Below are 11944 nucleotides of genomic sequence, written 5' to 3'. Positions count from 1 at the left end.
TGGGGAGCCGCATCAAGAACTAGTATAGACAACTCTCTCGTTCGTTTGCTGATTTGTATGGTTAAATTTAGTTTTTTTTTTATGTGATGGCCACGTCGAGTGATGCAGGAAGCGTTGCCGCCGATCCTTAGCTCCCACACTTCTCTTCCAAACAAACCCCCCCAAAGTCAGACTCAGGCTCTCCCGCGCGTTCATCCTTTTTTTTCTCTGCTTTGCGGTTTGGATTTTGTTTGGATTTTTTGATCTTTGTTGTGTCCTTTTTTCTTAGATTTGGCATCTGAGTACCCTCTATAGCACTGAGTGCCTGAGGCCTCAGTGCAACACTTGCCAGACTAATATGACCTGGCAGTTGGCTCTCAACCGCGAGAACTTGTCCATCTAGGATTGATCCGGCAGATCAACCCAGGTTGTAGCTAGTCGTTCGACCGACGCTACGCTTCGCCGCACTGCGGCGCATATATATTAACCCTATCGTCGCTCCGGGCTGATCCAACATGGACGGTCCGCCGCCACCGCCGCCGCCTCATGGCGAAAACCCCCATACGACTGAAGGCGAATATCGCAAATCTTCGGACCTGCCAGATGGCAACTACGACATCTTTATCATCCCACCTCACTCCGCTGGCTCGGGCTTCCTCTACCTTCCGTCGCTGCAGTGCAACCGAAACAGTTTCCTAGCGGGTGTCGCAAGCACACTCCTCGCATGTTTCGTGTGGTCGTACATCTCCCCGATTGTGAAGGCATGGTATCTAGCCACGGTCGCTAGCGGCAGTGGTACGGGTATGGCAGTACTTGCGATCGGGGTGGGTGTCGCTGGATGGCTTTTTGGCTCCATCCAGTCTGCCAGCTCGGGAGACAATAAAGGCAATGGCGGCGCTCGAGGTGGGCGGTTCGGATTTGGTGGCTTTGGTGGTGGTTCTGGGGGCCCAGGCGGTCCTGGAGGCCCGGGTGGCCCTAGGAACGCCGGTCGAAACACCAACCAACAGTCGTCGGGGGCCAATTATGGCGGCAACGGGGCGGGTCAGCAAGGACAACAGGGAGGAAACTTTGGTGGAGGACAAACCCACGGCAACCAATATTCCGGTAATCAACATGGCTCTGGTCCTCCTCCAAATTCTGATAATAACAAACGTGAAAAGGAGGAGGCTGAAAAGCGAGCGAGGGAGGAACGAGCGAAGGAAGAGCGGGCGAAGGAGGAACGCGCTAAGGAGCAGCGTGCTAGAGAGGAGCGTGCTAAAGAAGAGCGAGCTAAGGAACAGCGCGCTAAGGAACAGCGTGCTAGGGAGGAGCGTGCTAGGGAGGAGCGTGCTAGGGAAGAGCGTGTTCGGGAGGAACGAGCTAGAGAGGAGCGCATTAGAGAAGAACGAGCTAAGCAAGAGCGAGCTAGAGAGGAACGTGCTAAGGAGGAGCGTGCCAGAGAAGAACGCATCAAGGAGGAGCGTGCCAGAGAGGAGCGGGCTAAGGAACGAGCCAAAGAAGAAGCCGAACGAGAGCGAGCAAAAGAAGAAACGAGGCGCAAAGAGGAGCTACGCCGAAAGATGGAGGAGTTCAAGCGCAAGCGTGATGCAGAGGCTAAAGAAAAAGAGAAGAAACGCGAGCGCGAAGCAATGGAGAAGGAATTACAGGAACGGCGCGAGCAGCTCGAAAAGGAAATGGCTGCTGCAAGAGCCGCTGTGGAGAAGGAGGCACGCGATCGCCTGGAGAAGGAAGCCGCAGAGGCCCGCGAGAGACAGGCAAAAGCCGAAGCCGAGGCGAAGGCCAAACTCGCAAAGTTGGATGCAGAAGCCAAAGAGAAGGCTGCCAAAGAAGCCGCTGAGAAAGAAGCTGCTGCAAAGGCCGCCGCCCAGAAAGAAGCCATGGCCAGATTTGCGGCGCTCAAGGAAGCAGCAAGCAAGAAATACGCCGAGAAGAAGGCGCAAGATGCAAAGAAAGAAGCTGCTGCCAAATCATCGCCACCGAAGCCAGCTAGTACTAGCAATCTCCCTCGCACACCCTCTCCCAAAAAGCCAGCCCCTCCAGCCGCAAAAACTGCCAACGATGACGATGCGTACTCATTTCGCCCCTACGACCGACCACGGCGGCCATATGCGGCCGGCACATCAGTATACTCCGAGTCTTCATATGCACCTTCTCACTCGACTGCGCGCACAACACCTCCCCCCTCACATCGCAGTACATATTCCACAAAGGATCCAGATAAGATCGTGATCCAAGGTGTATACGCATTCAACAATGCCTTTATGAAGACACCAGTGGCGCAACTTGTCTCAGGCCAAGGCATGATCACCGATGGGCTGGTGCTGCGCATCACAACCGAAGGTTTATTCATCGACGATGACCTACGCGGCATCGGCCAGCGTGAGTGGGACGTCAAGGCATGGACCCTCAAGCTAGCGGAGGTGTGGTGTCCACAAGTGAACGCCACTGCATCTGCCAAAACTGCGTCCAGCAACCCTTTCTCTTTCCGTCGTGGGAATAACGTCCCCACCAACGAAGAATCAGAGGCCTTTCTTGGTAACCTGCTTAAAGTATGCAAGAATACTTGCCGCCTGGCTTCGCCCAGTGCGTGCTTCGCGCGCAGCGCTACTGCCAGTCATGACGGTGGCCCTGTTCACCCGCCCCAGACGGAATTTCGTGGGTTGCACATTCTCCGCGCCAGTGTTCGTGACCAAGAAGGCAAAAAGTACGTCTTTGTATTACAGGATACTGAGGCCTGGAAGGTCGCTATTGGTCTCCAGCGGCTCCGGGCTGGTGCTCTGGTCCGCTCGCTGGGTGTCTCCGCTCTGCCAGTCCCGGAATGCAAAACCATGCTCAGTGCTCTCGGTTATGTTTGATTGAAGACTTGTTATGCCAGTGTTCTGTTACTTTCTTGCATCTTCTTTATTCACCATTTATCTCCATATGCCCCTTCTTGTGTCCGATTCGACTCGAACGTCATCACTCATTAGCGGTGGAGTTTGCTTTATACTCTTCTATCCGGTACATTCATTCGCTATTCTTGTCTTGTTTGCACCATATTTTTTGAGATTCCCCTGGTTTATTTGTTTCATATTAATTAGTACATTTGTTCGGCATGTTGAGGAGAAGTACATATCACAGAACATTACGATTGCTTATATTGTTTATGGCCAACCCTTCTATATGACAGATGCGCAATGAGAGCTATCTTCCTCCACTTCATAGAGGCAGTTCAAACTCAAGCTCTTCCTACATACATACCCTCTCTTTGGCTTGAATTTGACTCTCAAGGTTCTATATGGACTTCGCCAGACCCATTCCACTTACCAGAGCTTATACGCGAATCCAGAATCAATGAAAACCCATGACATTTCAATAGACCAGAATTGACATCTTAAAATGGAAACCTATTGCCAATTAGCGCTCAGGTTGGCTAAAGCTAACAAGCTAACAACCCTAAACCCTCACCCGTCTCCGGTCGAGTACCGTCTCGTGAACTGCTATGTTTCTAATGAGGAATTGATAATTTTGTATGATTAGCTTAATTGTTCTCCAAATCTCCAAACTAGATACTATAGACTAATCATTGTAACACTGTCGTAATAAGTAAAGGGAAGCATGGACCGGTTATAATACATGTAGGCATTAGAAGGAATTACCACCATGTAGTTGGTTATGGAGTATACGAGAATGAATCATGTTATGAGAGAAAGATCTTTGTTTTATAAGCGTCACTCTAGTGTATATGCTGTATATGCTTTTTGCTTGACTATAGGGAAACAAGAATGACAACCTCACAAAGTGTCCAGAACATGCAAAGCAAATCTCTCTATGACAAAAGTCAAAAGTCAAGGTCAAGGTCAAGAGCGAGACTCAAGAGAAGAATAAGACAATAAACAGACGCCGAAAATGGGTGATCGGATGTAGAACTTGCAGGTCTTCTGCACACATGGATTGGAAAACCATCGTCCACATAGTTCTCGTAGATTCACTCCAGATTGCAACACTCATATACAAAATTCTCCGAAAAAAAGGGCCACAAGGGTGAGGAAAATGGGGAAAGAAAAGACTAGACTGAAAGAAAGAAATTCAGATCTATCATATCGGGAATCATATGGCATCTCCGCAGAAACACGGTGGGAAAAAAAAGGTGACATGGCAGTGGGCAAAAAAAGCGAAACCCCAATATCCAACAAATCAATATGCAAGATATCGAGGTGCAACTCCAACTCCGGTTAAAGACATGCGAATTCCTGTTTTGGGGGGTTCGTCATCTTGGGACAAAAGAAGAAAGAATCAGTCGTGGTATCGAGTGAATAAATGGGTTGGATGGCTTCATCTAGAAGTGGAAGCCGCCATGAGAATGACCGAAGGGGTCGCCGCCGCCGCCGCCGTTCATCATGTTGCGAAGCATTTCGGGATCGATGGTATGGACGCCGCCGCCTCCGCCGCCGAATCCACCGCCGAACCCACCACCAGGGAAACCACCGCCGAAGCCGCCGCCGGGGAAACCACCACCACCACCAGGGAAACCGCCGCCGCCATACATGCCCTCCCTGAGTTCATCGTAGTTATCATAAGCAGCACGTTTCCTGAAAATAGGATTAGCTCTGTGTCAAATGAATGGTGTTGAAAGTTGTGGCGGACTTACTGAGAATCAATCAAAGTCTCATAGGCTTCACCAATTTCCTTGAACTTCTCATCGCCGGCTGCACCGTCGCGGTTCTTATCGGGGTGGTATACAATAGCCAGCTTGCGGTAGGCCTTCTTGATTTCCTGATCGCTGGCATCCTTGCTGACCCCCAAAATCTTATAGTAGTCCTTGCGTTGAGACTTCTTCAACTCGAATTCGGCATTTTGTATATCCTCTGCAATGCCGCTCTCGTTGGGGTTGTTCTCAGCAACGCTCTTATAGTCACGAATAGCCTCCTCCCAGTTACCGGCCTTGCCGTGGGCCTTGGCACGGCACTTCATAGCCTTGATATATCCGGGGTCGAGACGAAGAGCTTCAGTACAGTCCTGAATGGCAGAGTCATACTCCTTCAAGTTGATATAAGCCTGAGCACGGTTACCCAGAATCTTGGCATTCATATCCTTGTTGGAGGGATCAACCTCGAGAGCCTGGGCCCAAAGATCGATAGCACGACCATAATCCTTGGCCTTGAAAGCGGTGTTTCCTTCTTCCTTTGTGCGAGCCAACTTCTGCACAATGCGCAGCAGCTTGATGGCCTGCTTCATGTCTGGGTCCAGCCCGAGGCACATCTTCAGAAGCTTCTGTGCCTGCTCGGACTCACCGAGGGCATAAAAGGCGCGGGCACGGATCATCATTGCATCCGGGTCTTGGCTGTTCTCGCGCAGCAAGCTGATCGCAATGTCCTGTGCCTTGCCCAGCGAGTTAACGTTGTTCAGCTTGAGATGGGCCTCAGCGGCCAAAAGCGTCCACTTGCGGGGCTCCTTGACGCCTTGTCCGAGTCCTTGCCGTGCCTGGTCTAGGCAGTAGATCACCATCGACAGACCGCGGTCTTGTGCTATTGTCTCTTCGGCTTGCGTAACGAAACGCAGCATCTTCTCTGCGGCTGCCCGATCAGTGGCGGTCGCTGGTGGCTGGATGCGTGACAGCACCTCCAGGGCCTCTGCGGGGCGACCCAAACTTGTCAGAATCTTAGCCCATCGGTGCATAATCTTTGGGTTGTTGGGATCGAGCTCGTTGGAGCGCTGAACATCTTCAAGCGCATTGGAAAATTGTTTAGCGGACATGTAGGCCGCCGCACGGTTAGAGAGATAGGCCGACGAGTTGGGATTAATCTCGATAGCTGCAGTAACAAAAGAATCATCAGCGACCCCGCTCATTCAAGGCTAATTCATGAGACACGGAGTCCCTGTGAGATAATAAAACACATACCCTTGTTGTATTCCTCGATAGCTCGTCGATAGTTGCCATCCTTGAAGAACTTGTTTCCGGCCAACTTGAAGGAGTCGGCCTCGTCGGCAGAGGCTGAATTCGGCTGGTGTGGTGGCGGGGTCGGACTCCGCTCCTCAGTGCCATTCACGCCATTGTTCTGGGGTTCCTGGGGATCAATATCCATGGAGCTCCGCTGCTCTTCGTTTGCTGCCATGGCGGACAATCGACGACGTAGCTCGTCGGGTGGGAGATTGAGTGGGTGTGTGTCCTGGTCACGCGAAGACCGGGAAAACTTGAAATTGGCGGTCGGTCCGGAATTGGAGGATGACCGACTGTGAGGAAAATAGGATTGTTTGGAGGATTTGTGGGGTTTGGTGGGGGACGAGGATTTGGAAGGAGATTTAGATGACTTAGTTGGGGATTTAGATGGCGACTTCGGAGATGGGGATGTGCGCGAAGCGGAAAATGAATTTCGAGATGAACGTATATCAGGGTTGTTCTTCTCGCTCTTCTCCTTATCCTTGTCCTTTTTGAAGAAGTGGGCGAGTTGGACCATTGGGGGTGGGGAGGGCGGTTTTTTTTTTCTTCTATCGAAGGCGGTAGAATCGGGGAGATTTCCAGGTGTGAACCACGGATAGGAGGGACTTGGGGAATATCAACTCCGGACTTTTGCAACTTTTTCCAACTTCAACTTTGCAACTTGAGATCTTGTTTGATTCAAGTTTGACCCATGCCTTGTTTCACTCTTTGATTGCTGTCATATTAATCCCAGGCAATAATAATAATAAAAAAAGGATATTGATTGCGGACTGGGTTTGGTAGCCTCGATGCTTGATGTCAAGGTGAAAACTAGACCGAGAGATTCGTCGGGCACGTCCTCTTATAATATAATTTTTTTTTTCTATTCTATCATATGTCCCATCTTTACTACTGGCTGGCAAATAATCCAGAGGCTGGAGAGCTGCTGGTCTGTGTTAGCGCACAAAAGAATTGGAGCAATGGAGTCACTCATTCCTTGACCGGGATTGATACCCAGCCGCGAGGGGGAGGGGGAAAACAAGTCGAAGTGATTCGAGAATCTTCCATCTTCTTATTTTCGTCTTTCTAATCCCATCACCCCCTCAACGGAAACTGCAGGGGTGGTTAGCGAGGCTGTTTACTCGCGGTGGAGCGGTGGATCCAATATGCAGTTTGCTAGTTTCCTATGCTGACGGGTGACAGACATACAGCAGCGCCGTGACTGGCGTCTCGGAGAGGGGAACCCCTGCATCGGGCTCATCGTCTGGATATTACTCACACTAATCTTGTCTGAACCAATCCAGCTACATCTCGTCTCTCCATGCCCAGGTGCCGGGGTATACTTATACAACGTATCGAGTACAAAGTCTTGGCCCGATTAGGACTCGTCTTAATATCCATAGTACAAATGTCTCTTGTAGGCGAAACATAGGTGAAACATCGGTCTTACAGCGTCATCACATAGGTCTGATTTATGAAAAGGTGCTGAAAATTAAGTACTATAAGCTCGAGTGCACTGAAAGACTTAAAAGAGCTATGAAGCATGTCAAAAGAATAGGTAGAGAGTGAGACAATCATAACATCAAAATGACAAATTCATTTGAAAACTCCAGCGCCATTTCACCAAGGTATCTATCCCCTCTCTTAAAGCTACCATGTTGTCGTTGTCATGACCGCCAGCTTCTCACGGAATCCCCGCGGTTGATCATTTTAATTTTCCCTACTACGAACCTTTTAGAAGATCGTTTACATTAGCGCATTAATAAAGCAATTTTAAGGGTAATCTCCCTTGGATCAAAATGAATTTGATGCTCAAATTGATAGTGGAGATGGGTCCATTGATGACCCCTGTTCCGTTCCCGGTAGCGCATTTCCGCCAACATTGACCTAAAAGCCAATATTAAGAGGAACCAATAACAGGCGAGCTTGTTAACGGCTGACGGGGCACCATCCGCCATCAAAAGTCCTCCCGTCAGAAATATAGCAGTGCGCAAAAAGGACAAACCCCCAATATACGCTCGATCAATGTATGGCATATCGGAGTGAGACTTCAATTCCGGTCAAATAGATGGATATTACTGTCTTTCTGTTTTGTCGTCTCGTGGAAGAAGATGGAATAATTGCTTGTCAACAAGATCGGTTAGATGCTTTATCTGAACCAAAGGTCTTATGGGGGCATTCTTTTGGACTGGCCCTGTATACTCTCGAAACAGGCGAGAGAAAATGATACAAATTTGTAAGGCTGGACCTGTGGAATACAGCTTCATGACTTGAAAGTATAATACCCCCTGAGCCATTGAGAGAAGTCAGCCAACCCTGGAGTCATACAGTCTAAGATCAAACCGAATGGATGATATCGCCCCTTTCCCTATAAGCGGTGCTCAATTTTATCTACAACAAACTGCTTCGAAGGAAAGTCGAAACTACATCAGTCAATGTCTACATATACTTATTTGGCATTCATAGATGCCCGAGCCAGTCCACGAATCAATATATTCCCATGACATATCAGAAAGGTTATAACGCTACTCAAACAAAGAGGTACTGCACTCAAGAACGCTCAATCACGCCCAATTCCGCCGATCCTCATGCATCCTTCGAGTAGTTGCAACCCAGTTGGAAACCCGGTCATTTCTTAAAGCTGTGTAATGTGCTTGGCTCAATCTGCGTCCGTCATGGGGCGGGGACTGGCTCAGCAGATTCTCCCGACAAAGGCGATTATTGTAATCGATGTGCTCGTCAATACGTTGAAACACGTCCTGTCATGGTGTAATTGGTGAAATGGGCGAAATTGGTGAGACTGGTGATCGACAAGACGCTGGATCATCTTGAGAATCATGTGTGCGGGGCATATATATCCCTCCAACAATCCATTTCTTTTCAGCTTCGATCCAAGTGAGGGGCACACAGCTCCGTGGTCGCACGGGAGGATGTGAAATGGGTTGTATACGTGGGGGCATCTCGTATTCATATTGCGGATCGCAGTTAGGAGACAGTTCGTCCGGCGGATTGCTTGTACGTCTACGGGGAGAAGTCCGCCTTATATTGCCATCGATTGTGGAACGGTTAGCTGACCAGTCCTGTAGTCCGTTGCAATGGTGTGTTGGCGAGATAGCATCCGTTGAGGCAGGTCTCGGTGGCAGAGGGTTTGAGGGTAAATATTGATTCGAAGCACGCGACTGCGTATGGATACGAGGAGGAGTCATATCTGGCGGAATAATGAATTTTGGATTAACCATGGGTGCGCCCTCGAGGGATGAGAGATCCATGAGAGGATAGTCAAGGTCAGAGGGTGGTATGGGATGTTCGGAAGCTCGTCGCTGGAATGGACAGAAACGCATTGTTCGGTGGAATAGGGATTTTGGCAAGTAGGTCATATATGATATGGCTTGATATACTATCTTTAGACACGAACTTTGTGCGCTTCGGGAGAGTTCAATAGTGGACCGTCACGGAGGGCCCGTATCCAAAGTCAGAATAGAACAGAACTTGGAATAAAAGGGTCCTTCCTCGGGTGGATAGGCCCCAAAAGGCATCCACTCTTCCCCGGAGAAGGTAATACAACATATGTTGTGCAGGGTATACACAAAGAAGGAGCAAATCAAAGACAGATTTATAGGCAGTGGAGTGGAAAGGATATTATTAGGGCTAGAAAAACACTGATGATCTTTCATTGTTCTTATCTATCGGGCATCCCAAAGTCACCACTGAAAATCAATTGCCAGAAGGCGAAATCATACCGCTCCTTTTCAGGACAATGGTCATGGATGTCCCACCAGGATAAAACAAAGGATATCAAGAGAAACCCACCATAGCCCCAAAATTGATTAGTTGCTCGGGATCCAATTTGGGGTCCAAATGCATCCACACAAGGGGTCATACATTTTCTCATTCTCGCTGCAATGGCCTCAACTTACTAGGTATGTTTGGGCTTTCCAATATGTCTTTGGAAAGTAGCAGAAATGGGGCCTGTACGAAGGCCAAGCCTGCCAAGATGATTCGTATATTGCAATACTAATAAGAAGGGGCATAAGAAGGGGCTGTGGTTCCAAATCCCCGTATTCGGGGCTCAGATCCGATATGTGTTGGGGACTCAGAATAATCACGGTCATCATACACTGCTTTGATTCTTTTCTACTTTCCTTTGCTTGACTAGAAGTATCCGAATGGCACCAAAGAACACCTGATTCGAGGGTGAGAGCCTGATCGATCCTGAATGAACAAGCAGATTTCCGATTCAGCCACTGAACTCACGAATGGTGGGGCTCTCTATTTTTGTCTGCGGATTGTTTGCTGTGCACAGCGTTTATGTTCACATGTATCTGTAATAGTACAAGAATAGTCGGCCGCTTATGCAGCCTTGTCATGTCTATTTTAGTACCCCGCAGTCTTTTCAGATGTCTTCTTGGATATTTTCCTACATGGATGTTATTGGTGCTGTGGCTAGAAGGAGACACTACGCTATAGCAGAGTCATGGGTGACAGCAAACTACAAAGAATGCCCGGGGATATCGGCCTCGGGGAGGAACTATTAATGAATAAGACCAATACTCGCCATTATATGAATCCCGTTGACCGACATTTTCAAGTAGTTCAAGTAGACTAGATGCTAACTTGAACTCGGTGCTTACTTGAGACAACAGTATATATGTCCCCAGTACCCATAAAGTTGATCCCATTCATGGATGAGGTTGCGATTGAGAGACTCATGGTAGTTCGGATTCAAGCGTGAGATTGCGGTTAGCACGGCTAGTAGTTGGCTGGATTAAGCAGTTGAATTCGAGGTTCAAAATTCAGCCACCCAGTTTGCTTTACAATTGTAAGCCATAGCATCTTCAGCCCTAGAAAGTACGAGATTCGATATTGCACATGGAGTCAGGGGCAGGGATAGAGACAATACTGGCCTCATCTACAATGACAGATGCTAGTATCGAGTAAGAACTTATCCGGAAACTTTCAAAATGAACCTGTCGACATAGAAAGTACTAAAACAAGTTATGGAATTATAAATGTGCAAGAAGTAAGGATACATTCCAAATAGGCTACGGGCGCTGGAGAGGGAGAATGTGAAAAGCTGTCATGGTTTACATTAAGGTCGTGCTCAAGCCACCAAGCGAGCTTCGCACAACTCCGAAGCTATCCAGGAGAGCCCGAGAAGAAATAAAAAAAGGAATATGTATATCAAAAAATCAAAAAAGGGATAGTCATATCCAGTCAGAAAGCAACAATTGTTAATAGTAAATCACCAGAAACCCTAAGTAACACAATCCTCTTCTCACGTCACCTCTAATCAACCACTCCAGTTCAACGCAGTGGCTACGCCAGGGTTAGACCCATGGGATCCAACTAGGTGCAGCAGTGCATCAAAAACCCGGAAGAAGTCATTTACAGGAAGAAGGCAGCGACGGCGGCGGCACCGGCGAAGCCGAGGGAACCGCTGAGAGCACCGGCACCGTTGAAGGCAGGGGAAGAGGTGGCGGGGGAGACACCAGCGGTGCCAGTGGCGACACCCTTGCTGCTGGAGGGAACGTGGGGGACACCACCGGTGGGGCCGTGGGGGACGTTGCTACCAGCGGGGGTGCTGGCGGAAACGGGCACGGTAGAGTAGATGACGGTGGGCACACAGGTGGTGATGGCAACCACGCTGGAGGAGACCACGGGAGCGGGGGCGCTGGGAGCGCTGGGAGCGGGGGCGCTAGGGGCAGGAGCGCTGGGGGCGCTGGAGGGAGCGCTAGGAGCGCTGGGGGCGGGAGCACTGGGAGCCCAGGTGGGGGTGGAGGACCAGACGGGGGTCTCGGAAGACCAGGCGGGGGTCTCAGTGGAGACGGGGGCGGTCTCGGTCTCGGGGGCCTCACCAGCGGGGGTGGTGGCAACGGCGGGAGCGCTGGAGGGGGTGGTGCTGCCAGTGGGCTCAACGCCGGCACCCTGGTTGCCGGGGCAGTCGGTGACGGTAGGAGCGCAAGAGGTGATGGTCACCTCATCGGTCTCGTAGACGGTCTGGTCGGCACCGGGGGCGGCAATGGCAAGGCCGGCGAAGAAGGCGATGGTGGCAGTAGTGAAACGCAT

The 11944-nt window shown here is 49.9% G+C and overlaps 3 protein-coding genes across 3 annotated transcripts; 1 reads left to right on the top strand and 2 right to left on the bottom strand.

Moving 5' to 3' along the window:
- Window positions 1-494: 494 nt before the first annotated feature.
- On the top strand, window positions 495-2834 carry N7455_002864 (uncharacterized protein; the record flags this gene model as incomplete). The annotated part of the gene is made up of 1 exon (XM_040955272.2): window positions 495-2834. One exon carries the CDS (start codon window positions 495-497, stop codon window positions 2832-2834), a length of 2340 nt encoding a protein of 779 aa, XP_040814291.2.
- Window positions 2835-4297: 1463 nt separating this feature from the next.
- Window positions 4298-6416, bottom strand: N7455_002863 (DnaJ and TPR domain protein; the record flags this gene model as incomplete). Its single annotated transcript, XM_040955050.2, has 3 exons — window positions 4298-4550; window positions 4610-5771; window positions 5861-6416. The coding sequence occupies 3 exons, from the start codon at window positions 6414-6416 to the stop codon at window positions 4298-4300; spliced, it is 1971 nt and encodes a 656-aa protein (XP_040814429.2).
- A 4847-nt stretch (window positions 6417-11263) lies between these two features.
- N7455_002862 (GPI anchored serine-rich protein) lies at window positions 11264-11944 on the bottom strand (the record flags this gene model as incomplete). The annotated part of the gene is made up of 1 exon (XM_040955223.2): window positions 11264-11944. One exon carries the CDS (start codon window positions 11942-11944, stop codon window positions 11264-11266), a length of 681 nt encoding a protein of 226 aa, XP_040814459.2.

This window comes from Penicillium solitum (assembly GCF_028829755.1).
Source record: "Penicillium solitum strain IBT 25940 chromosome Unknown utg000001l_segment0_segment0, whole genome shotgun sequence".
Taxonomy (NCBI): Eukaryota; Fungi; Ascomycota; class Eurotiomycetes; order Eurotiales; family Aspergillaceae; genus Penicillium; species Penicillium solitum.
Note: the sequence above shows the minus strand (reverse complement) of the source record. Positions and strands in the feature narration are given on the sequence as shown.